Below are 27,004 nucleotides of genomic sequence, written 5' to 3' on the forward strand. Positions count from 1 at the left end.
AGGTACCACCTGTTCCTGGGAGGATGAGAAAGTCTGGGGTATTTCTGAGTGTACAAACACCTGAAAATGTGCCTGGGCACTCTATGAAATTTATTGGGAGTAGAATCCAAACACAGACTGGTAAATTTATCACCATGACCTAATGTGTCCAATGCCCATGGGAAAATACTTCCAATTTTGTGTGAATAATCTCCCAAATCTCTCTTGTGTCAGGAGTTACTGAATCCAGAGGTCATTAATGGCACTAGGAAAACATACCTGTTAAATAACAACATCTCTGAAGAGTTACACACCTTCTAATTAGCTGTGAATTAGAGATAAATCAGCGAGTGACCTGCATGAGCAAACACCATTGATTAATAAGCTGCCACGAATTAATTTCATATTTTCAGTGCATGTGGCATCGAGAAACAGTTTGAGAACAACGTGGATTTAAAGCCACATTTGTACTTTAATGCATTTTATAATTACAAGAAAGAAACAGCTGAACAAATCTTTTATATTTATACCCTTCCAAGCGATGTACAGAAGGCATGCATAATTTCCAATCATAAAACACTATTTAAAAATAAAAGATTTATAATTGCTTTCCCTGATTTGAGAAGCAAATTAAGATTTTTTTTTTATTTTTTTCCACACTGTCCTTCACAATCCAAACACGATGGAAGTGACTGACTGAGCAAAGAGTGGGAGAATGAACAATATGGCACAGCAGAAGCCAAACACAACAGGTTTGTGTTATCCTTGGAAGGATGGGGGACATGGCCACAAAATTCTTTGAGTTTTTCCTGCCAAGGCATCTGAAATCTTGCATTGCTGCTGCTACTGAGGAGGATTGGGATAATTCGACAGAAAAATTACACAAATGAGAAAGGTCTTCTGAGTTCAGAGGGCCTACAGGAACAGGAGCCCTGTGGGTTTGTTTAATACTTAAGTGTATCTGTAATAACCAGCCCAGGTTTCTTCCAATCCATCAGCCACACTTTGAGAGGAACGCAGAGGATTTGTGACCTGAACTTTCCAGTGGGGAAATTCTAGGCACAGTTTCCAAAAACATCAATAAAAGTAGGCCAAGCTGCCTCCTCAAAACCCACCTCCAAGAGACACAGAGATGCAGCCAGTGTTCTCGGCTTCTTCCCTGAAAATAAACGAGAGGGTTTGTTGTTAGATGGTGTCACTGAACGCCAGGCCACTTAACTCTTCCAAACACTTAATTTTTCACTTAATAACACCTGTGAGGCCTCATCTTTTCCTTCTCCTGACCCCACAGCATTGGTGTATTTAAACTTTGGAATTAAACTAGCATTTCTCACTCCAAACAACACAGCACCAATTTTCAAATATATATTTTCAGCTCAGATTATTAGCCCCACTTTCTGTGTGAGCCGCATACCTAAACATTTTTTCTAGAAAGAAAAAAAAAAAAAAATCCGAGCCAGGGAAAACAGATGCCATTTCTGGACGCAAACTAATTTATTCAAGAGCACATTTCAAAAGAAAAAAAAAACCTGTATCTGTTTCATTCCAAGAGCTACAAGCAGCATTAACTAGGGCAGCGCTTTCCTGGGAGGCAAAGCCAATTTCCAGACAGCAGGACTCCTTTCACTACCACCGACAAGCAATGATACCGCAGCACACATCTATTTTTTTTTATTTATATCCCTTCATTTCCTTCCTTATTATTGCCTTCATGGGTTAATTTTAATTGAGGCTTTCGGGAAAAAAAAAAAAAAATAGGAATGGGAAGGTCCCTCTGGTTTTGGCGGGGTTGAGGCTGAGGGGAGGCGCCCCAAACACCTTAATGGGGCGAAGGTCGCGACGTTGCCAAAGCAACGCCCAGCTCGGAGCCTTCCTCCTCCTCCTCCTCCTCCTCTTTTTCACTTCTCTTCTTCTTCCTCCTCCTCCTCCCCTGACGGCTCCTCCTCTTCCTCCCCCTCAGCCCCGGCGATGGCGGCTGGCGGCGGGCGGGAGGCGCCGGGCGCCCCATGAGGTACCGGGGAAAGGGCGGGAAAAGGGCTCGCCCCTCACGCTCCCCTCACAGCGCCGGGCGGGGAGGGGGACACGGGGAACGCGGCTCCGGGCTCATATTTTCCTTTTCTTCCCTTCCTTTCTCTGTGCGGGGTCCCAAACACACCCAGGGGGTTCTCGGGATGGATTTTCATGAGGATTTCCCGGTGGTTTAAACCTTTCCCGGGGTCCCGGCGAGGCGCGGGAGCAGCTCCTGGAGAGCGGTGATCCCCGGAGAGACGGGGAATGTTCGATGCGGCCTTTCTCAAGTATCTTATTTTAGCTGATTTTTTTTAGGGGAGGAGAATAAAATCTGTCTTCCCCGATATCTCCATTTAATAAGTCGGTGATTTGAAAGTTTGCTCGGCGCGGTGCGATCCTTCAGGTTTTTTAAACCCGGAGCTGTCAGTTCTTGAAGAATCCGGCCCCAAAACACCAACTGCGGTGCAAAATGAGGTGTCTTTTTTTAGTCCTTCCTGTATAAACATCGCTTAGTAACGCCGTTCACACAAGTCATCAATACAATCTTCACTTCATCCGTCTTATTCGTGTGTAAAAAAAATACAGAATGAGGATTTTGGTTGTTTTGTAGTGTGATGTCATCTTTGGCCAACAACAACAAAAAATAGTAGTAGTAGTAGGAGCATTTGTAAATATTAATAAGTTCTCATATTCATGTGTTAAAGTGGTTCTGCTTTTTAATGTTAACTTCTTTTTAAAGGCTGAAGATTTTGAGGTTTGTGCAAATGCATCCAGAACTTCTTGCTGAGCAAAAGCAATTTTGCTTTGTTTTTTTTATCCCCAGTGAACTTGGCTGTGAAAAAAATAATTTCAAAGAGGGATCTGTAAGAGTTTGAGAAATAGGAAGAGGATTATAATAAAATACTCAGTGTTTCAATATTACTCCATAGTGACAAGTATTGTGTCAAATTCAGCTCCCAGGCATTCTCCAAAATCATTACTCTGTTGTCACACCAGTGCAGAGAAGTTGATTTAACCCTATTTGATCCGAGTAAAGACTCACAGAGAAGTGAAAAAACCAGAAGACAACCAAAAGATGCCAAAGGAAAGATAAATCCGACCTCATTTGGCTGCGTTTCATTTTTTTCCCCTCTTTTAAATGCTTCTTAGAAAATGGCCTAACCTGGTTGTGCTCCCTTCCCCAGACAGGATAATCTCATTAATCCCATAATGGCCCTCAGTTTTGAGCATGCACTGGCTTTTGACTGGACGTGTCTGAACCAGTGCTCACCAATTAATGGATGCATGGAAATGTACTCCCTGCTTCCTTCCCATCAGCGTTTGCTCCTTCTCTGGCCCACTGCTGTTGCTATTTTTGTGAAATTATGCAGCACTTCCAAGATCTCTCTTGTACAAGCCAGCTCTGGTCTCCTGTCCAGCAGTTTTTGCTGTTGTGATTCTCACTTTTAGTTGCTCCTAAGGCAGCCAGGGAAATCTGCAGGTGGAGGGAAGGAAATCATTTTAATATGAGACACAGGAGGTGGGGTGTGAACCACAAACTCAGGCAGGATCTCAGAGAATCTTGCCTTGCAATCATTCAGTACAACACGTTGGATTTTTATTTTCCTGAACCACTTATATCTTTCTTTAACTGTTCCCGTCTAGGAGACACAAAGCAGAAAAAACTCCAGGAGCAAAACACCCCACCATGCAACCCGAGTGCTCCCACCTCCAGAGCACCCAGGGCAGCCGCGATGACTCTCCCTCCTTGTCACGGCTGTCGGGAGAGGGTGATGTTCGCATCCAGCTGAGCTCCAGCGCCGGCGATTCCAGGGAAAACTCGACTTCCCGAGGCTCCAGGCCCGGCCGCTCCCACGGGCACGCCCATGGGGAGGCAGGAGGGTCAGAGGAAGCTGCCCCGGACACGGAGGAGCAGGGAGGCAGCTCCTTGTCCGAGCTGCGGTACCTCCTGCAGTGGCTGCACCAGAGCCTGCCCTACCTCCTGATCCTCTGTGTCAAACTCCTCGTGCAGCACATCACTGGTAGAGTAAAACTAAATCAGCTCCCAGGGAACAGACCCTCCTCCCCACCCTGTTAACCATGCCTGAAATGTAATTCGATTTGTTTTTAGCTTTATTTTTATTTAGCTTTATTCATCAGAAAGAGAGATTTACTAAACTGCATTTCAGTGGCTTCTGTTTCCTTTGCTGGCATATGTACAATGTGCTTAATTATCCTGGCTTGAGAGTCTCAGCTATTAATTCTAATTACAAAGACATATTAGAAGTGGCTGCTTTTTAACCCAGTTCAGTGATTTATTTTTTTCTTTTCATGGTTATAACTGATCCTATTTTCCTAATAGGCATTTCTCTTGGAATTGGGCTGCTAACAACTTATGCCTATGCAAACAAAAGCATAGTAAATCAGGTTTTTCTCAGAGTAAGTATCACCCCATGCAACAAAATTCTTTAAGTTAAGCAAGACTTAAACAAATTGATCCGTTTTTGAAAGAAATGTGAATGGAGATGGTGTTTTATTTACTTAATAATATTAGGTATTGAGATGGAAGTAAAGTTTTAATGCTTCTGTACAGGGGAACTTTTCAGATAACAAGGTTTGCAAAATTCAAGGGGGTGGGGTTTTTTCCCCTCTGACTTTGACTATTGAAATCACTTTTTTGTTAGTTATGGATTAACTTCTTAACTATATTTGTGGGATGCAATAGCAGTTGACAGTGTAATTTTTCAGCTGTGTTCACTCCCAAAGGGAAATCTGTTGTTTCTTCAGAGTGGGGTGGGTTTTGGTTGTCTTTAGAAAAAAAAACCAACTTGGTACACCTAGAAATTGATAGGTTAAAAATACTAAAATTACTGCTTTACCTTTCCATTGAGTTCTCCATTTTTATTTTATGGGCTCTAAACCCCCTCAGATAAAGTCCTGTGGGTGCAACAGCCTTGGTGTTTGGGATGTATTTCAGCACTGACTGTGAGGCAAGGGCTGCAATGTGTCTTTACAATCCCCTTGCAGGAACGGTGCTCCAAGTTGCAATGCACTTGGTTACTGCTCTACCTGAGTGGATCATCTCTCCTCTTGTATTACACCTTCCACTCTCAGTGCCTGTATCAGAGGTAAGTAGAGAAACAGCTCTCCCCCACCATAAATTACCCAGACATTGACTGGGGACACTTTATCTGCTGTTTTTCTTTAATTGTGGCATCGGTTTCTCTTTTCACTTTAATCTCCATTCCTCCCCTTCTGCCAAATTTAACAGGTGCTGTCCTTAAAAACAGTATGTTGGAATTTCCTAGACTCCATACTCGATTTAATGGCACTGCTGTGCCACAGAGAACATTCCTGGCTTTGATTCCCAGCTCTGACCCTTGGGAATACCAAATGTGGCATCCTGGGGCTCTGTGCAGTTTATGGCTCCAGTTGATTTTCCCCCCCTTGACCAGAGCTGCAGCCTTGGCTGGAAATCAAAGGCTAAAAGCCAAACTGAGACAGCAGACTGAGCTCTGGAGTATGGGGGCTGTGATGAACACACAGCAAAGAAGGTTCCAGGATGGAAAAGTTGTCAGAGATCCTCAGTGATCCATTTACAAGGAGCAGTTCATTTTCTTAGTAAATGTTCTCCCTTGCTGTAAACCAGGTTTCCTTTTTTAATTAAACCTGCTGTGATAATCTCAGGTTACAGTTTCCTCTAAATAGGGTGCTCCAGTAACTTCTGATATTTCTTTTTGTAGTTTAATCTTCTTAAGCCCCACTGTGGATTTTATGAACTTTTGGGAAGTGCTTTGGATCGTGGGAGTCACAGACTTTATTCTGAAATTCCTCTTCATGGGCTTGAAGTGCTTTATTCTCCTGGTGCCTTCTTTTATCATGTCCTTTAAATCCAAGGTAAGGAAACAAGCTGCAGTTTTGATTCCTTGTGAAGATTCTCTTTTGGTAAAAGTAACTAATTATTAAATCCTACCCAGAGAAAAAAATCTTTAATTAAATGTCTGTTTATAATCCACCACTACACCGTGTGCAAGAAAACCCCGTGGCTTTCATGTTCTTCTCTGCTTGGTGCTAAAAAAGGTTTTCAGTCAGATCTGAAACAATTGCTTGTATTATATGATTGGATAAGTGGGTTTATTTCTGTCTCCAAGTTGGGGGTTGAAGCAAACCTTTTATTTTCTGCTCTGTAGGAATGTGTACACGGGCAGTTGGCCTGGAGCAGCTGGAGCACAGCAAATTTTGCACATGCTCAACAAGAACAGTCAAGATTTTAAGATCTGCACATGCAAACAGCTGGTTTTTTTCCTGTCTCTTCAAAAATAATACTGAATTTTCTTTGTTGTTAATGAATTTAAGGAATATTTGTGTCAGATCAAGGAATTTGATTCATAGCTTAATTTCTCAAATCAGTGAGGTTTAATAATTTTCTCAGAAGCTTGCACTCACTGGTGGTGTATTTTTTTTTATCTGCTTCCCAAGGTGAGGCAGGCAAAACCAATTACATTTTATCTTAAAATTGCAATTGCTGGTGCTGGTTCAGGAAAAAAAAAAAAAAACTTAGCAAGTACAGTTTGATGTGGTAGCATTTGAACAGGATGTTTTGGGACATTTTTATCTCTTATAATGTACCAGAACAAGTTCTTCTGAGGTACAACTGACTTCTCTAAATACTGATATATAATCAAGATCTTTATTTTTTTTTCCTACAGCTAGTGATGTAACATGCAAAAAAGTTATTGAAAATTCCATTACACCAACTTTGTCTAAATTAAAGAAGGAATCTGATCAATAGTGGGAAATCATCCAGTGCACATTATAGAAAGAGTTACAAATACAGTTTTTAAAAAAAACTTACTTTATTTCCTTAAAAGCTGAGTTAAATATTTATGATTATAAATGTACACACACAGTGTTCTGTGCAGGACACTTGTGTTTGGTTATTCACTAATTTTTTGAGTGTCACTGAACTCTGGTTACCTGTTCAGTCCAGCTCCTGGCCCCTCTGTTTTTATATTACCCCATCCTTAAAGAAGTTTATTATCAGAAGATAATTAACAAGTTTCTTAGACATAAAACTGTTTACAGGATAAGAGTTTGTAATTTATTATTATTAATAATAATTATTATTATTACTAAAAGAATAGGCCTTATTGTCACTTCTTAACCCCGAGTGCAGGACACAATTCTGGCTCATGACAAGCTGATCTCTGTAACCAAATCGGTGTTATTCTTCTTTTTCATGTCACTTTACTTTTTTTAATGCTTATGAAATCAAGTCTGACAGCCTCGTTAAGTGGGTAGGCATCTGCCAAGCCATCCCAATTCAGCCTATAATTTGATTTTCTGCAGTCCAGCAATCAATTCTGCTACTGTTACTTGGACAGTCGTGGTGAGACTCACCCTCTGATCTTTTTTTCCGTGCTCCGCATTTAATTGTTTCATTACCAGAAGAAGCTACTCCAAAAAATAACAACTCTTTTTTTTTTTTTACTGTGTATTTTGCAAACCCTTGGAGAGTTTGAAATCTTGAGCTATTCCTTTGCATGTCTTGCTTAGGGCTACTGGTACATGCTGTTAGAAGAACTCTGCCAGTATTACCGTATGTTTGTCCCCATACCAGTGTGGTTCCGTTACCTCATCGCCTATGGGGAGCTGGACACTGCCCTGGGACGGACCCTTGGCATTCTGCTGGGCCTCCTCTACCTCATCCTCAAGGTATTGCAAGCTTTAGAGCTCTTCTCAAGTTTTACAGCAAATTCTCAAGGGATTGTTGTGCAGGAATAATTGCTGCAGGGTGGTACAGACACAAACGCGTTTCTCAAAGTTCACTTGTGAACTCACTGCCAAGTTGCTTCAGTTTTACTGATGCAGCCTTCCAGGAAAACTGGCTCAGGACTCAAAACCATCTTTATCTAGCAATGGATTGGGATTGCAAAGCAAAGGACACAGCTATCATAGGTCTCCTCACATCAGACAGAGAACTTGCAAAAATAAAGGCAGAATTAACAGCTAGAAGAGTCACCATTTTCCAGGAAATTAAATTTTCTCTGCTGGAGTATCCTGTGTGATGCTAAACAAGTTAAACATCTTCCTACTGGCTCTCTGCTTCTCCAAAGAGCTCATCTGCCCCAAATGTATCCAGTTTGGCTTTAAACATGACCAGCACTTCATCATGCTCTGGTACCTTAATTCCAGGACTAAAGACCATTGCAAGCATGATAATAATGCTGATATATTTGCACTCCAGTGCTTTATTTCAGAACCTCAACACTTTTAAAAACCAGACCCCCACTAGGAAAAACTTCAGCCTAAATTAATTTAGTTACATTCCAAAAATTTAAAATAGGGTCAGTCTGAACTATTGCTGTGCTTATGTGACTTCCAACATCCAACCAGCAATGAGACTTTCCAGTGTTGGAATCAAAACCTTGGGAGCTTTTTAGTTCACAGTGAAAAAATACTAAGCATAACTCAAGTTTTCTTTCTCATTTCAGCTTTTGAGCTTTTTTGGACAATGGAGAAACTTCAGGCAGGTCTTAAGGATATTTTTTACACGCCCAGTGAGTACTGCATTCTCTTTTGACAAACCTATAACCCCAATTTACATGAAAATCCTTCTAGAAATTCCTCATTCCTATTCCTCTCTATTGTTTTAGCAATAAACAAATGCATTTTTAAATTAGCTCCTCTATACTCATTCTCCCATTTCACAGTCTGAGTTCCCTGAGTGATTGTGTTGTCACCTGAACAACAAAATCACCCACAAAAAAAAAAATCTGCACATCCCTTCAGATAAAAGGATGTGAAATAAAAATACTTTTTGTCCTGCTTGTACTTAAAAAAATTAGCAATGTTCCTTTACATTAGGAATTTAAGTCTCCCTGGCATAGCAGCCTTTACTCCAAATTCCTTTCTGTCCTGGTATTTGGGCTTGGCTTTTTCATTCCCCTCACAATTAATATTTGCTGCAAATCCTTTGTTTTACAGCACTATGGGGTGCCAGCCAGCAAGAGACAGTGCTCTGAATCTGATGATATTTGTTCCATTTGCCAAGCTGAATTTCAGAAGCCTATTCTGCTGATCTGTCAGGTAATACAACATAATCCGACTTATTTCATTTTGAATTAAATAATATTTCAAACTACTGTTACACAAGGCAACATAAAATCAGATGAGTGTATGTTTGATGATTATTTCTAGAAATCAGATTGTACAAATAATATAAATGGAAGAGCTTAGAAGCTCTAAGTTGTCATTCTTTTCATTCCAGCACACATTTTGTGAAGAATGCATCTCTTTATGGTTTAATAGAGAAAAAACCTGTCCACTCTGCAGAACTGTTATTTCAGACCATGTTAACAAGTGGAAGGATGGAGCCACATCTATGCATCTCCAGATTTTCTAAAGCTTGTCAAACAACTTGGGTTCCAGTTTGTTTGTTCACACTAAGCTTTTTCAGTTTACTGCAGATTAAAATTGTAGGTGGCACAAGGCAGGAGTTTCCAAATTCTAGATGCCATGTATTTAAAACAGTGCAGAAAAAATGGCAACTTGACCTTTTCTAGGTAGAGAAAACTGAAGTTTTCAGAATGAATGCAGAAAAGCCAGCATTGCTTCTCTTGTGATTCTCATAGGAAACAGTCAAATCCTTGAAATGTGCTGCATTACTTCTTAATTCAACATTTTGTTTTAAAAGTTGAATAGGGTTCCAAACTACTAAACTGTTATTTCTCTTTCTAACATGACTCAAGCCAAAAGGTCAACCTACTGATTTTATTAAGATTATGAGCAAATTTTATCCTCTGGTCTGCAGTGAGAATTAGAGCTGCTTGTCACTCTTGGCATTAAAGATCTTTAATACTTGCCCAGTAAATGAGAGAAATGAGCTTATTAATGCACCTGGAACAGCAAAACTCTTTCTCACTGCACCTGTAGATAAGCACAAGAATAAGATATTTCCCCTTTAGGTTCTTGTAGGCTTCTAATGGATCCTTGGCTTAATCTTTTGGCTTTAAACCAACCACTGATGTTAGTTTTTTACTTAGCATTTTATAAAGCTGGTATTTTTAAAAGAAATCTTTAATATTATATTTTTGTCATAACAGGAACCAGATTTTCTTACAGGGGAGAATCTATTTTATACTCTATTTGCAATTTGTAGTTTGCATAAAAAAATCAGAGAGAATAAATGCATTTGAATCTATTTGTTTGGTGCATGTTGAATAAAGAAAGATTTCTTATTGTTTTGGTATTAACTCATATGTAAGCACATAACAACTGCTCACTGCCAGGTACATTTTGCTTGTGGAAGAAAACAAGAACCTTTTAAATGTTACAATTTATTCCTGATTTGTTTTTGTTATTTCTAGCACTAACTTCTGTGTAACCACTGTTTTTTCACTGTGCTATTCAGGTAAGACTGAAAACATCACTCAAATGGATTCTGTTACAGGAAAGTTACATTTAGTTACCATTAACTTGAGCTTGTCTTGCCTGAAGACATTTAGAAAAACTTGTAAATTCAAGAAAAACAATTCAAAAGTGAAACACTGACTTGAGTACCCTAAAGGTACAGCTCCAAGGGCAGAATCCTGTATTGAGAATAAAAATCTAATGAGATGGAAAATTTAAACTAAGAAATATCATTACATTTGGCCTGTAAGGCTCACCAAGATTGTTTTATGGAGCACAACAAAGTGTTGGTGCTTTAAATCAACTCCAATCCTTTGGTCTTTGTCTACAACATTGTAGTAACAACTGAGTAAGTGTGGAGATAGGTCAAAAACAGGGATCAGGGAACAATTTCTCTTCTTTCTCTCTTTCTGTTGATTCTTCTGTCCAAACCCAGTAATTTTAACAAACGTGTTTTATTTAAAAAAACGAGAATAAAAAGATTTTGGTCAGCTGGTTTAGATTTACACTTCATAAATCAAACAGGTTATTCTCACTGGAGTTACAGACAGGGAAAAAAGTGAGTACCTGGCCAGGAATGCCATCCCTGTGAGCCATGGGACTCCTCCTGATCCAGGGCAGGGCCACTCCCTGCCTGCCACACACAGACACTGCAGCTCTGAGGCTGCAGGGACACACAAGGTGACAAATGACAATCAACAGCCACTTTTTCAGAGCCCAAGAACCCAGGGGAAAGCACCAGAAGGAACCTCTCTTGGGTCTTTTAAGTTCTGAAGGAATTCCTCCTCCATTTCCCATCAGAGCTCTTAGGAAACACAATGATTTACATTTCCTGTTACACTTAAAACCTCCCCTACTTCCTAAAATAAAAACAAATAGGTCACTTGGATTAACATATGCTTAAATTTGCATTTAGTTGCTATTCACTTCCACCTCATTTAGCTCTTGAGGATATTTAGTTGCAACAAACTGTGAGAGATGAAAACCAGGCCAGGGATTACCTTTGTTTAAGGCAGCTCAAGGGTGTTCTCACAGACAGATTAGTCTGGAAGAGAACAACTGGAGAAGTTCATATATGGGACCTGCACACAAAGATCTGCAGGGAAAATATTCAAGTAATTCGCCTTATTCTTAATGACTTCTCCTTTGGGTAAAGGATTTCCGTCTGAACTGGGAAAATGAAACAGCAACAACCCTGCTGTAGGGACAGAATTTAAATAAACCAACCAAACCCCAAACATCTGCCCTAAAACCAGAACAGCCTCCTCAATGTTTGATGCACTTTCTGATTAACACTGAGAGCAGGTTGGGAGTTAATACTGAAAAGAGAAGAGACCCAAAATAAACTTCAACTGGACACTGAGAGTGAACTCAAACATGAAATGTTCTCCAGCAGTTCAGCTTTTAAACAGCACAGCAAAAAAAAAAAAAAAAAAAACAAAAAGGGATATTCCAAAGAACAATTGACTCGTTGATTTTTATCTTTTATTATGAGCTAATACCAGGATGACATTCAAATGTCAGATGGCACAATTAAGACAGTCTTGGTAGGAATTATTCCAGCATTCCCAAAATTACAATTTAGTACACGAATGGCGTCAAATGTATGCATCACTCCCACAGAGAAAAATGATGGAATTCTGAATATCTTATACCAGAATAGTTTCTGCATCAAATGGGAAAAAGAAAAACTGCTGGTAACACAGCTGACCTAGAAACCTTTTCTGATAATGACCTGCAGAACAAAATATTTCCCTATTTAACATCTAGTAAAAAAAAATATGACTTTTGTTCAAGTTTAAGATTTAATACTTTTATATGGTTAGCCACAACAGGTATTAACCTCAGTTTTACTATATTTTTGTAATGCTACAAAAATCCTATAAAATCAAATTATAGTGAATTTTTCAGTGATTATAATTAAAAAAGCGCAGCTTGTACAAAATAAAAAAAATAAGATTCTATACTCTAATGAAAAATTTAAGACATTTTTAAATGAACAAAAGAAAGCACTTGTTAAGCTCTCCAATATTCAATGCATTCTGCACTTATCTGAAATAGCCAGACAGGAGCTAGAACTCCACTCCCCTTAGTTCACAACTAGTAATTTTGACACTATTATATATATATATAGAGGATCTATGTCTGATATTTTTACAAATAAATACAGGATAAACCATATTGCATAGTGTGTGCTTGCTGTCTGAGTCACACTCCCAAAGTTTCACAGTTATGGTAGGGAATTCAACTTACAATCTACGGGCTGAAACATTGACAGTACATGGAATTTCCTTGGAAAACGGATGGGTTGGGTTTGTAATTGATCAGTGAACTCAGACAAACAACTCTTGCCATTCTTGCCAGCCATTAAACCAATTCCACTGGACAATTCTATCCAGCCAAGCAAAAAAAAAAAGCAACTGTTAGCTGTAACTAGGACCAAGAGAGATCTGCCTCTGAAAAGTTCTTCTTATATTGTTTTTAACCAAGTTCCTTTATCCTCAGTGAACGCCAGGCAAGTCCAGGTGCTGTGTGTTTGCAGAAAGGCCCAGTGCAAACACTCCTGAGCACCTGGATTTGGGCTCCACAAAACCACCCGTGGCCACGTCACCAACTGAACAATGGCAATCTTCCAGTATGTCACTGTAAGGTAACTTGATTTTCCTGCTCAAACTAAAAGAAAAAAAAATTACATTTTTCAACAAAAGGCTTACCAGGAAGTTAAAAAACAAAAAAAAAAAACCCCAAAACCAAACTAATTTTCGCTTGATCATAACCATTTTTTGTGTGTTGGTTCTTTGCTAGCATCAAAGGTCTCGCCGAATCCTTCTGCCTTGCCAAGTTTAGCAAAGAGCACTGTGATCGGATTCAATGCTTTACAGAGAGTTCTATGGCTTGGATCCTATGGCTCAAAAAAGATTCAGTATCCACAGAGTAAGCAGAATCTAGAATAAAAAACATCCCTACTTGTTTTGTGAAACGCCAGAAGTCGACTTCGCACAGTTCGACTTAAAAAGATAATGCAACGTGTGGCAGGCAAAAAAGTGACAGGACTTGTATGATCATCTCCACACACACGCACACACCATCCACACTCTAACTCTAGGGTAAAGCTCTGCAGATATTAACCCTTTCACCAGCTATGTTCATGGAAATGCTTTCTCTTTTAAGGCAGGAAGTATTTAAAGTAAGGTAAAAAGGTTTTTTTTACCTTTATTTTTATTCTTTGTACCTGTAAGTCAGTTGTACAGATCGTGACAGTTTTAAAAACATAAATAGTGTCCTTAAGAATATGTTTGCTAAATTAAAAGTTTTGCTAAAGTTCTGACCCACTGTGGAAGACATTCACTGAAAGGCCATTGAACACTTTTCTCATACAATCAGCAAATTTATTGCCCCAGCATAGAAAAAAAAAAAGTTGATAAATTTAGAAATGTATAATGGCAGGGAACTACCATAAGCAAAATTTCATTATTATTAATAATAATTTAAAAAATTCTCAAATTCTTACCCACTGGTTACAAAAATATTTATTTCCTTATACTCTGAAGGATTTGCCTGTGTTTCCTGTGGTACTTCCTAAAGATTTTTACTGACCTTGTGTTCTGCTCACTGTTGATCTCTCTGTGGGTAAGAATCTGAGCTGCCCAGCTGAGGACCAGCGTGTACAAAAGTGAAGTTTCCCAGTGAAATGTCTGCTGAGGACAGGCATGAAATAAGCAGGACATGTGTGAGCCCATGGCTTCCAGTTAAGCCTAGAACATAGCAGCACTGCTGTTTGATTAGATCCATTTGTCTTTGCAGGAACAAACAGGGATTTCAGCTGGGGAAGCAGGGAAACAGTTCTCTCCCACCCCAACACTGCCAGGCTGGTCAGTGAGTGATCCATTTATTGATTGGTTGGTTCATGAGGAGGAGAATCAGAACTAGAGCCTTGAACTTTCTTCACAGCAACCAATTAAGTTTGCCTTTTTCATTTTGGGATACTTTCCATAATGAGCTGAATCAAAAAAATCTATTTGAAAAATATATATATTTATATATATATATGTATATATAAAAAAAACCTCATTATGTTTTGAATGTGAAACACCAATTAAGTTTAGCTTTCCTCTTTGATTCCACCCCATTGTAGGAAACAGCTTAACGAAGCTTGCATGCTAATTACCCCTCAGCTGCAAGCCTGCAGGCAATTCCAAACTCTGCCTAGTGAAAGGGCCAACCCTCCTCGACACATTCACGACTACACCAGTGATTCTGAAGCAACATCCTGCCCCTTAATACTGTCGTTTCGAGCTCTCGAGCTGAAAGATCCTTGATAAGGTGAGAAGATGTCACTGGAATCAGTAAGATGATGTGCCTAGAGTTCTGCAATACCATTTGCTAAAGTTTGTTTGTGGTTTGTTTTTTTATGCACCATTGATTGACAGGAAGAAAAAAAAAATCCGTTTTTCTTTGCTTTCCAAGTCTCTCTGTGCAATGACCGATTCTTTGATACTGTCACTTTTTTTTCAAAGTAAACCAAGCAAGCCCTCAAATTTCAACTTCAAAGGGGGGGGCTCAAGTCTGTTCTTGGTTTTTTCCACCTTGCGAGGCTTGGGGAAATGGTGTTGTCATAGATTCATGCGCAAGTGCTCCGGTCGTTTGGAAATCATGGGGAAAGCCTGTTTTTTGTAGGGCCCAGAGTTTGGTTGCCGGATTGGAAGTGGTGCTGAAGCCTCCCCACAGACTGTCACATCCATTTGTTCGATCCCGCTGGTCTCCATGGGGTATTCCACAGGAGGCTGGGTGGTGGATGCGCCGGCGGAAGCACCTCTCGCCCAGAATTCCCCAGGGGAAAACTTTACGGGGCTTTAAAACAAGAAATACAACAATCAGAGATGGACACGTACACAGCACCAAGGTATATCCCTTACTCTTGCAGGAAACTGTACTCAAATGCCTATGGAGAAGCATTTCTAATTCTTCCTTCCACTTCCAGGAGTTTGAGAAATTTCCATGTCTGGCTTCTACCACAGCCTCTTGTAAAATTCTCTCATTTCCAGGTGATTGCAGAAGGGTTTTTCTGTACTAACACGATTCTTTAGTGCTCAAGGTGTTCTGAAACAATTTTAGCTGTATCAAAGTCATCACTCTGAGGCTGGATCAGCACTGAAAAGCAACAAATTAGAACTTCATGTGCTGCCCAACACCACAGATTTGTCTTTAATAATGTGGTTTATAAAACAGAATCACTTCCAATGGAAGTGCAGGGCTTACTCAGAAGCAAGGCTGCATTTTTTATTTCTACTGCTTCAACTACTTGTCAAAAAAGTGTATTACAAAGAAAAGAAAAAGAAGATAAAGTACCTGACTGGTGTCCTAGGGCTACCTATGAATCTGCGAGGTGATCGAATTTTTGGTTCAAAAGAAAATTTCTCTTTTACGCTTTCAAGTACAGATGGAGCCACATAGGTAAAACCCTGCAAAACAAGAAAAAGGCAAGTCACAGGCAAGTTCTGCATTCAGGATCACTTCTGCAGTTATTTATTTCATTATAGGCTTATTAATTATAGATTATTTATAGGAAAATTATAAAAAGAAGGGTTATTGTAGACAAAGGAACCCCTACTCACTCCTTGAAGCAAACAGTGGGACTTCAGAGAGTTGCTACACCCCAGCTATTTCCCCTCAAATCACAGATTCCCACAGGCACACTCAATTTATTTAATTTTGCTCTATAGCCTGGCCATTGTTGTCTCTGCATGGCTGTGAAAGCAATGCCATGTGCAGGGCTCACAGTGCCACTCTGAATCAGAATGCTGACATGCCACAGGGGCAGCACAGTTTGTTGGCTGCTGTATAAAGAAAACGTCAGCAATAAGCAAAGTATTTTCAAAGATCTCAGACCTGTCACAGGATTTGGGTTTAGTTTATGAGAGTTTGCTTCAAGGTGTTAGGAGTCAAAGGAATGAATTTAGCTGAAATGCTCCCAGTTTCCAGCAGCAAACCTCCCTCTCCACAGCCACTCCTCACTCCTCCCTGGCTGACTCACCAGAAAGACCTGGTTGGCACTTTCACTGAGAGTTGAGTCATCTGGGCTATCAACAGGTGTCTGACGTGTAAACTTTGAGTCAAACTGGCTCACATCCTCTTCAGATTGCTTTGCAAAAACAAAATGATTAAGGGTTTATATTACAGATATCAACCAAATGGGCTCAGCGGTGAGCAGTGCAGCCTCTGGATGGAGTTCATTCCATGGGTTTTTGGCAGAGCTCTGCTGGAGGAAAACCCTGGAGTGGTGTCGGAATCCTGTCGCTGCCAGTGGGAGGTCACTATGGGCACTGACACTGAGAAATAAAGGCAAGGGGGAGGGGCAAAAATTATGGATCAAAAAGGAACACAAATTAAAAAGATGCCTTATTTTAAAAAAAATTCTCAAATTACAAACAAAAACTTTTAGAAATACAATGCCAGTTTCTTGCAAGTTTTCAGCCCTTGTCACAACCAGTATAGAACAGTTGTAACTATTTAGTTTTTGGAGGCCTCTCCAGATAGTTTTGTCCCATTTTTGCAGATACAGAAGCGTTTATGGTCTGAGGGATAGAGGACAACTTCGGAATAAGTGATTATGAGGAATATTGTTTCATTTGCTCAAAGAACAACAGTAATTCTAAAATCCCTTCTTTATTCCCATGAGTCTCTGGAAAGGCAGCAGGCATTCATTTGTGCAGGCTTTCATGCAGCCATGGAAGCACAAATGGAAAAACTATCTGGTTTATACAAGAAACCCCCATAAAATTGCTGCCAACAGAAAAACCCCAAACCACCTGCAGATAAATATTTGGAAATATCAGTCTTGACTCTTTCTGAATTTCACTCCAAAGGGTGAGGGGTAAAAGGTCTGGAATCCCCATGCTATAGAATGCTTGACATTAGTGATGCTCAAGCCAGTTTTAAGTGACAATTTTAGTAGCTGGGAATTATAGAGAATATATAGAATACCCACCCACAGCTGCTGGAGCTGACTGATTGTACCCAGAGGGAAAAACAGACACCATCCAGATATAAGATGGGATAATAAAAACTTGTTCATCACATCACTGGTTAGAGGTAAACTCTGGAGTCTTGTGCTTATAATGCACAGGATGCATTATAAAGATTAATAATAAGCAACCACAGAAAATGCTTAATTAGGTGATTTAATTTACTTTTCCTTAGCAACTCTATCTAGATGAAACTAAGTACTGACTTACTGTAGAAGATTTAGAAGCTGATCTCAGAGTGAACTGCACTTGCAGGTCTGTTTAACCTACGGGTCAGAAGCAGGAGGAACTCAGACTGAAGCTAGATCAGATCTGCCAGCTTTAATTGAGAGTGAATCTCTCCCCTGAGTTGATATAACTCCAGTACCAGGAGTCAGTGGCACTCCAGTTTGTAAAGTGAACGTTTCTAAGTTTAATGAAGAGCTTTGCTAAAGGCACACAGGGAATCTCTCTCTCCCAGTGTTCCCAGTACATACCAATAAGGGTTTAAAAGGAGGTTCCACCTTGCGCGCCAGCAGCTCGTCCCAGTTGATGTGTCTGAAGAAGGCGTGAGCCTGCAGGGGGAACAAGAGCACAGTCAGCACCTGCCCCCAGGGCACAAAGCCCACACTTCCACCATCAACATGTTCTAGACAGAGCCTTTCTCTGGGGTGTTTCTTTCCAAAATCACATTTGGTTTAGTGTAGGATATTCTGCAGCGCTCGCTCGGAGTGGCTGGAAGAGCTGAGAATTGAGATCACACCTCCAAGTCAGACAACATGTCCCCATTTCCTTGGAAGTGTTAGAAAAACCAGTTTACATGCAAAATACCTCTCATTTTCCAACTTTAGAAGTTAAATCATGACAAAACACTGCATTAACAACAAATGATCAGAACTGTGAAATATGGAGGACTCTCTAACACTTGTCAATATCACCACAAAAACAAAGTCAAGCTGGAATGCCACACTTTTCCCTTCAATTAGCAATAAGGTTGGCAAACTTTTCATCAGACTGCTGAGAGTATCCTCACCCTTCCAGGGCTGCACAGTTACCATTGTGAAACTACTAGAAAAGATGTACTGCAAGACAGAGCTACAGAATAGAAGTTATTTTCCAAATCTCAAATTATCAAATAGGTAGACAGCAGCTTTTGTTAAGCTTTAAAGACTTCAGGTTTTGATGAGTTGTCACATGTGGCTGCCTTTTTGCTCATTACCCTTGAAGACAGACACTCTCCTTCCCTGAGGTACCTTCAAAGCTGTTTTCTTTCCAATGAGGTCATTTAAGAAGTCTCAAGTTAAGTTCAAGTTACCTGAACTTCTCCAGCATCTCCAGGACCAGCTCCTAGACGTGAGGCAGCATTTCTTTTTAGCAGCTTGATGAGAAATAACATCCAAAAAAGCAGAATTAGTTATGCTGTTATAACCAGACTAGTTCTGCCATGAATCATCACTTCAATGAGTACTAACAATCAGAAAAATCTGCATTCACTTGAAAACAGTTGTGTTTTCAAGGGAAATCACTTTCTGTATCACTCAGCAAAAAAGTGACTTAATCAGTAATAATCCAAGCTAGAACTGAACAGCCACAGTGCTATCATTATATTTCTATTTTCTACATACATGTGGACGGTCATTAAAATTCTACCTTTTTAAGCAGATCTCTGGCTTCTTGTGTGAGGTAGGGAGGCAAGTTGAGTTTACACTTGAGAATCTTGTCAATTGTTTTCTTTCTGTTCTCCCCAGTGAAAGGAGGCTGGAAAGCACCATTGAAACAGAAGGAAAAAAAAAAAAAAAAAGGACTTGTTCAGATCTTTAATTTGTGTACACAGGACTCACTTCAGTCATTTATAAAGCAGGTAAAATTATTGCAAATAGAAATTTTGGATAAAAGCAGCTCGTGTCTGTAGGCAAACCTGAGAGCTGTATTACTTGTAGTGTGTGTATATATATATAAATATAAATATATATGTGGAATATATGTATTTATACATGCAGCTGAGTTAGGGTACAGGGAAGCAGAGAAGCTACAAAGGGAAATACATGCAATTATAACTGTGCACCTACTGCTCCAGTCAGCATGTCATACATTAATGCCCCCAAACTCCACCAGTCCACAGCACGGTTATGCCCACTCCTCATCAAGATTTCAGGGGCCCTATAAGCAGAAAAATCAAAAATATGAAAGTTTTAATGAGCTTAATACTAATTGTGACTGCTAGTTTTCAAACAAACCCCCATTTATCGAGTAAAGTTGTCCCAAGTGACAACTGAACACATGAACCACCAGTTAAAAAAGGCAAAACACAGCCATTACCCCCAGAGCAGAGCAAATACTTTTGTATTTCATCGTGCAGCTCACATGTATTCAATTGTTCCACAGAATGTGTGTGTGACTGTTCCATCGTGAATGGATTCTTTACATAACCCGAAGTCAGTCAGTTTTACGTGACCTGAAATTAAACAGATCAAATTTCAGAGTTGTCAGAATTCTGCCATTTGTAGAAGTAACGTTGAGAAAAAATTAGGAATTTTTAATGTGGATATGTAATTACTCTGAGTTACTTCCACATATGGTCTGACAAAGCAATGCAGCCATAAAATAGAACAAGGTAATCACACTTAGAGAGAAAACCAAGTGCTGCCACTTGACAAACTACCAAAATGTATTCAAATACAGACAAATGTGTTTAAACATAAAGACTGTAGAGCATCATTTAGCTAAAAAAGTAGGTTACTGAATTTTACTGCTTGCTTCAAAATTCACAGAACGATCTTCAACAAACTGTAAAGTGCTCTGAATAATTCAGTACAAAGACTCAGACTAAGTAAATAAGTTGTTTAAGAAAACATGAAAATTCTGGGTGCTACAGATTGCCAGACTAATCAGTGTCACACAGTCACTGGAACAGTGCAATCAGAAACTGAAACTGCTGTCAGTGGGAAGTGTCAGCTGCTGGCTAAGTCATTTCAGCCACAGATGATTTGGCATCCTACCCAAACTGCCTTTCCTACCATCAGCCATCCCCATTGACTAAAATGTCACAGGTTCTACTTCACAATGATCCAGCAGAAAAAAAAAAAAAAAAAAAAATCCAGAGGTGCAGAAAAGGCAAATCAAACCACTCAAAACATGCCTGGGTCCATAACTTGAGCTGGCTGGGGCCTATTAAACCAGGGAAGCAGTTTTTGAGGGCAATTAGCTCTGGTAGCTCTTCACTTATCCCAGGAGTGCTAACACCCCTGCCACTCTCCTTAGGAGATTCACCTCTAACTGAGGTGTTGTGACCTTTGGGAGAATTGTTTTCAGAGCAGTGGCAGCCTGACTCATGACTGGAGTTGTACCTTGATGATTGAGCATGATATTTTCTGGCTTCAGATCCCGGTAGATGATTCCTTTTTGATGCAAGTGCCCCAGTGCCATTGAGATTTCTGCCAAGTAAAAGCTGAAAGGCAAAGGAATCAGACATAATCAGTCATGCAGAGCATCTTAAGCAAGGCTTTCAGAGTTTTCAACCCCTAAACCTTGACCACAGCCCTGTGGACAGAGCCTCAGTGAGCAACCAGCAGTGGAGACTCCTCTGTTGTAAGACTGGAGTTCCACCAGCACAAACTGGTGAGTACAGCACATGTACACCCTCCCCAAACCCACTGAACTGCTCTTTCACTGCACTCTAAAATGAATGAGTAGATAAATATAGTTTAAGCATTTGGAAAAGAACCCAAACTATTAATTTACAAAAATAGCTTCGCTTACCAAGCTGTGTCTTCCATAAATATCCCTTCTCTCTCTAACTGCATAAATAGTTCTCCTCCTGTCATGAGAAAAAATAGATTGCACTCAATTAAAAGTATCATTTCAAGTCAGTCAAAAGTCTGTTTTCTAGGAAAGCTATAAGCAACAGGTATTTTTGCCTGCTGTACAACAGGCTGTTTCACCAAAAAACAACTGAGCCACTATTCTGTCATCCTCAGGATTCCAGCAACCTGATGAAATCAGCATTAAAAAAACACCATTTCTGTCCCTGTCTTTTCTTGTTACAGCTTGAAGAAATTGTTTCTAATCTGTTTCCCTAACCATGGAATAATTCTTCTGTCACAAAGAACCTGCAAGGACTGAACCCTCAGGTAACTCTGTAGGATTGCACAGAACACACAAAAATGACAAATCCAGTGCAAGAAAAAGTCTTAAAGTCTTTCTCTCCTGTTCTGTCAGGAAAAACAACTATTTTATGTTTCATTCCTCTTTATTGTATGGAATTATTCATGTTCTTCTGTGTATTTTTAATACAAACCTTCTTCAGTTTAAGACACGAAGCCATCATTAATTGGCCTTTTACTTGTAGGGTAAGAACCCCAAATTCCTGATTGTATAAGAGCCCAAGAAGGAGGTAAAAGAATGTCATATACTGACCACTGAGATACTCAAGGATGAGGTAGAGTTTTCCACCAGTCTGAAAGGCATAAATTAAGTCTACAATGAAGGGATGTTTCACTTCCTCCAGTATATTCCTCTCTGCTTTCGTGTGAGCTGTATCCTTGGCATTCCTTACAATCATTGCCTGCAAAAAGCAGGGATATGTGAGCACAGAGCATGCTAAACAAGGCAGCCTTTTATACTGAGTTCAATGCTGAGTTTATTAAATTATAGCACTACATATGAGTTAGCAACAGCATTAAAAAAATTACATTTCACTACAATATCTACATAAGGTGTTTCTTGCAGAAGTTTAAGTCTTTATTTCATAGAATGACAAAATAATTTAGGTTGGAAATTACTTCCTGACCTGTTTAAACGAGCTGCTGAAAATTATCCAGACAGAAAAATTCGAAGTTTAATTCTAATCCCGACTCTGAGTAAAAACTCAGTATATATCCTAGAACTTATTTTTAAGTATATTTAGGTATATATATTAGGTTTAGGTATATTTTAGGTATATTATTACATCATTAGATAATTCTAAAAGGTAAATGGAGGAGATAGATTTATTTTCTTTTAGATTCAGAGAGTAGTAAAATTCAGGTTACCTTTTTAAGAACTTTCATGGCAAATATTTTCCCCGTGTTCGCTCCGGTCACTTTTCGCACTTGAAACACCTAAACAACACCAACACAAAGGCAATCACATATTTCAGCTGCATGAACTGCCACAAGCTAAAAACCAAAATTGTGCAAAAGAGAGAGAGAGGGGAGATCAACCATAAACTACAAGGCAAGAGGCAGAGATTGGATGCAGAATGAGTTTGGGACATTCCCTGCTGCCTCCATCCAGCGGGTGAGGCTGCTGAGGGACCTCAGTGCCATGACATCAACTTTGGCAGCTGGGGTTGGTTCTAGATCTTTCTACCCGTGGCAGAAAGGACTTTTCAGAGAGATGAGAGCAAAGCAGGGAGCCCTGAGGGTGTGAAGGAAGGACCTGGGGCTGACCTTGCCGTAGCCGCCCTTGCCCAGCACACGCAGCAGCTCGAAGCACTCGGGCCGGATCTTCTCGGGGCCCCTGTTCACGCTGGTCTCTGAGATCTCAAACTTCTCACAATGTTCCATCCCACTGCAGGAAAGCAGAACGAGGCTGTGAGCCTACCTGGCACTGAGCACTGAGCAAATGAAAAGCATTGACTCCCTGGGAAGTGTCTGACCAAACAGCCTGGGAAGTGGGGAATTATTGTTCCCCAGCACCAGGAATTATTGTTTGGTGTGTGCAAAGCTGCAGCTTGCACTGACAAGGTTACCTGCACATTTTGGGGATTTATAGTATCAGGATTTCCTTCACCCCCCTTCAATTTAATGCAAAATGAATCTCTGCATTACACCAGAATTAAGTTGAGAGGATGAAAACCTGAAACTGACTCAGATATTTCTTTATATCGTTATATCTGTATTAGAATTATTATTCAAAGGCAAGAGAATTGTTAGGAGAAACAAGGATCAAAAGACAAAGAGCAGCTTTCACCAGAATTCTTTTTATTATTATTGTTTTATTTCAAGATACAAGTGACAAATTTTAATGTGAGGAAATAGTGAAACATCTAAAAATGACTCAAAATGGAACAAAATTTTCTATTTACCTTAACAATAGAACAAAATCAGAAGTTATATGTGGTTGGCATGAATGATACAGAATATTTTCTAGCAGCAACTTACAGGTCATATTGGCCAACTCCTCCATGGTCCATGCTCTCACTTAATTGACCCTGGGGATGAGAAGAAAAAAGATGAATTAGAATCAGGAAAGCATTAAAATAAATGCACTGAGGTGGCTAACAACTTCTTTACGTTATAAAGGCAAAATCTCTATATAAAATAGGTCAGGAATAAAAAAAAATTATCAGCAGAAGATCAAAAAATCCACTAAATTCTGTGCAAAATTTGAAGTAGTGCCATGTGTCTCAGTGACACAGAAACCACTGTCTTACCTGGCTGGATTGTTATACAACCATTTGAATATCAGAGGTGCAATTTCGCACCCCCAAGTGAACTTGAGAAACATTACGGTAGTGCAATTTTCTTTAAAATTCCTCTTACACAGAAATTTTTGAGTCCTATTGCAGTACTGTGCAAATTAGAGCAATAATAAAGATTATGTGAACGGATGAACTGGGGCTCATTTGCACTGGGAAAAAACAATCTACTGAGAAGGTTTTATTATTTTAGATTGGTAAATCAAATCCCAATTGTGATTAAAGAATTCAGCTTTACTCTGATTTTCCTGACCAATAATCAGCACTGAAGAAGTTCCTGCACTTCACATTCAGAACCAGCCACCATTAATGAACGTGGTTTAATTCTGAAGAGATTATTTTCCTCAAAGAATTTTTAACCTGATCCCTTCCCTCTATCTGTGGCTCTACATGGCAAAAGAAGTGCAAAGGCAGCAGACAGCTGGAATGAATGCAAATAGAATGTCATGGGCAAGCTTCTAGTGAGCTTCAGACCCGACTGTCACATTCTTATTTTTAAAAATATGGACACAAAATAACAACTGTGAGTTTGAACTGGGATCTACAGACTGAAAATAAATATATTGAGTGACCTGTGAAATTCAGAGAAGCAGAAGAAAAAGAAAATCCACTGACATCTGCAAAAATCAGCCCAAGCCAAGGAGTGGATTTTAAAATATTATCCAAGTGAAAACACTAACCAAAGAAAACTCAAATCTTTCAACAGTTTCCAGACCATTTCAACGTTAAAGTTTACAGAGGCTGGTTTATTTTGGGTGCTCTGAAGGGGAATTTAACTCTTGGATCCACCTACTGACACCACAGGCAATTAAGGAGTCCAAAAGATCAGGTTTGTTTCCAGCTCAGAGAGCTGCCAGCTCTTGTCCTCCTGTTGACATTTATTAGAGAAATCCACTTATTGACATGTTTCACAATAAAAGCCACTAAAGCTGCCCTTGACCCCACTCTCATACGCCAACAAATGAATTTTAAAAAATTCAACCCAGAGAATAAACACCCCTCAGTTCCCAGAGCAACTCCTCCTGTTGCCCAACGGTCCTGGCAAAGTTCTCCTCTGCTGCTCTTGCTCCTGTGAACTTTGGGTTTTATTCTCAGAATTAATTTAACCAAAATTCACTTCAGACACCATTCTGGTATTTTTTTTTCAGGGTTTCTTCTCATTTTCCGACACCAAGAAAGGCACTGGGAAGCCACCAGCCCTTCAGTCCATACATTGTTTTATTTATTACAAACACCCAAATTAAGGCTGAGGCTTTTCTGACCATAATAATTAGTGCAAACAACCGCATGGCTTTTGAGGAAACTCCTTTTAAACAACTCTGCAGATTTTCCAGGGCGGCTGTGCCTACTCAAACCCACGACTGAGCTGTCTGGGCTCCTCCTGGGTTTAGTTTTTGGGAGATTTGAGAAATTTGAGTGTCCCCCTTGCTCATCCCTTCACCTCCTTGCAGGGCACACACCCTGTGGAGATAATTTCCACTGGAATGTCGTTCCTGATGCTCCCCCTCCCTCCTTTCTCTCACATTTCCCGCTGTCGGGTTGTTTTCACCTCCAGCCCGTTCTCACCCTCCTTTATCTCTTTGCCAAAAGGCACCTGAGAACAACCGAGGTTTGCCAACGTCACTCACGGCAAAGTTTTAAACCCCACAATGGTTTAATTGTTCCCCGAGACTGAATTGCAGGAACACAAGGGAGAACAAACTCAACTTTTCTCCCCACCTCGCTCAGAAACCTGTTCTTGGCAGCGCGAACAGGGTGATGCAAGAGACCTTTTCTAAAGCCAAGTGTTGTATCGATTGTGGAGGTGACGGGCACAGCTTTCCCTGCGGGCTGAGGAGCTCTCAAGCCTCCAGCTGTCAAACAATGTCTGTGCAGGTTACACGGAGTAACAGAATATCTGCTCATCTCAAGGGAAATACCTGGAGGGAATCTACAATAAACATGGAAGGGAGTTTTTACAAGAGCACAGAGGTTTAGATTGGATATCTGGTGAGATTCTGCCCGGGGAGGGCGGGGAGGGCCGGGCACAGGGTGCCCAGACAGGCTGTGGTTGCCTCATCCCTGGAAGTGTCCAAGGACAGAGCCTGGAGCAACCTGGGATAGGGGAAGGTGTCCCTGCCCATGGCCTGAGATGATCTTTAAAGTCAATTCCAACCCAAATCGTCCCGCAACTCCGTGATCTCAAACACCCCAAGACTGTCATTAGCATTTAAAGAGCAGAAAATAACCACAGCAGCACTTTGAGCAACAACAAACCGCTAATACACAAAACAATATCAAAACGCGACAGAAGGTCTAGGAGAACATAAACAGAGATGATGCAATTAAACCCCGCTAAAGCTCTGACAGGATCTAGAGGAACATGACGAGCTGTAAAGTGCCCATTATCGGGTGCATCGCTCAGGAAAGCCCGAGATGGAACAGCCGCCGACCCGCCCGACGCGGCGCTTTAAACCTCTGCTTTTTAATTTTGGCGCGAGAGCGGCGACTGTACACGGCTCCAGAAAGATCGGCATTCCTGCACTGACGTTCGGACATGTGACAATAAATAATTAATAAAATAAAAAAAATAAAAAACCCCACGACTTCGGTGTGGCGCTTGTGCCGGGATCCCAACGCCGAAGTTGGGCGGGGAAGAGCCCCCGAGCCGCTCCGGGCGCGGATAGACCAGGACAGCGCGGACTGTGCTCCCGCCGCCGCCTCAGCGCGGCCCCCGCCCGGTCCAGTCCAGCCCGGCCCGGCCCCGCGGCGCCTCCCGCGCCCTCCCCTCCCTCAGGCCCCGCGGCCTCCCCCGCCGCTCTCACCCCCTCCTCCAGCTCCTCGTCCGAGCCCGCCTCCTCGGGCTGGTCCAGGTCGATGTCGAACACTCCCGCCATGGCGCCGCCGCCCCTCGCTGGCTCCGCCGGGTGCCCGGGGCCTGCGCCGCCTCATGGGCCCGCGCCCCGCAGCGCCGCCGCGGCCGCCATCACCGGCTGCGCGGCCGCAGCGCGCCTGCGCCCCCGCCCCGCCCGCGCCCGCCGCGCACGCGCAGCGCGCCGCCCGGCCCCGCCGAACCTGCGCGGTGAGCGCGCCGCGCGCCCGCCCGGCCCCCCGCGCACCGGAGCGACGCCTGCGCAGAGGACGCGGTGAAGCCGAGTGAGTGGCGCGTGCGCACTGAGCG

At 41.1% G+C, this 27,004-nt stretch overlaps 2 protein-coding genes across 2 annotated transcripts; one reads left to right on the forward strand and one right to left on the reverse strand.

Annotated features, from left to right (window-relative positions):
* The first annotated feature begins 1,663 nt into the window (after positions 1-1,663).
* On the forward strand, positions 1,664-13,129 carry RNFT1 (ring finger protein, transmembrane 1). Its single transcript, XM_083875451.1, has 9 exons — positions 1,664-1,990; positions 3,634-4,010; positions 4,331-4,407; positions 4,996-5,096; positions 5,712-5,865; positions 7,525-7,683; positions 8,463-8,528; positions 8,956-9,057; positions 9,239-13,129. Exons 1-9 carry the CDS (start codon positions 1,986-1,988, stop codon positions 9,371-9,373), a joined length of 1,176 nt encoding a protein of 391 aa, XP_083731577.1. The 5' UTR covers positions 1,664-1,985; the 3' UTR covers positions 9,374-13,129.
* On the reverse strand, positions 12,859-26,797 carry RPS6KB1 (ribosomal protein S6 kinase B1). The gene is made up of 15 exons (XM_083875450.1): positions 26,649-26,797; positions 23,528-23,577; positions 22,814-22,934; positions 22,415-22,483; positions 21,801-21,948; positions 21,144-21,201; positions 20,732-20,832; positions 19,749-19,839; positions 19,454-19,544; positions 19,035-19,142; positions 18,700-18,762; positions 17,882-17,959; positions 16,415-16,522; positions 15,730-15,842; positions 12,859-15,231 (listed from the first exon to the last, which is right to left on the reverse strand). The coding sequence occupies exons 1-15, from the start codon at positions 26,718-26,720 to the stop codon at positions 14,994-14,996; spliced, it is 1,509 nt and encodes a 502-aa protein (XP_083731576.1). The 5' UTR covers positions 26,721-26,797; the 3' UTR covers positions 12,859-14,993.
* Between the last annotated feature and the right edge of the window lie 207 nt (positions 26,798-27,004).

This window comes from Zosterops lateralis (assembly GCF_965231275.1).
Source record: "Zosterops lateralis genome assembly, chromosome: 19".
NCBI classification, from domain to species: Eukaryota; Metazoa; Chordata; class Aves; order Passeriformes; family Zosteropidae; genus Zosterops; species Zosterops lateralis.

Coding starts and splice junctions, on each gene's coding strand:
- RPS6KB1 (XM_083875450.1), bottom strand. CDS start 26,720: ATGGCGGGAGTGTTCGACATCGACCTGGACCAGCCCGAGGAGGCGGGC. Junction 19,840..20,731: donor TATCATGCTCAATCATCAAG/GTACAACTCCAG, acceptor GTTTAATTTCAG/GTCACGTAAAACTGACTGAC. Junction 16,523..17,881: donor CTCCTTTTAAACCCTTATTG/GTATGTACTGGG, acceptor GTTTTTGCAAAG/CAATCTGAAGAGGATGTGAG.
- RNFT1 (XM_083875451.1), top strand. Junction 4,408..4,995: donor TAAATCAGGTTTTTCTCAGA/GTAAGTATCACC, acceptor ATCCCCTTGCAG/GAACGGTGCTCCAAGTTGCA. Junction 5,866..7,524: donor TCATGTCCTTTAAATCCAAG/GTAAGGAAACAA, acceptor TGTCTTGCTTAG/GGCTACTGGTACATGCTGTT.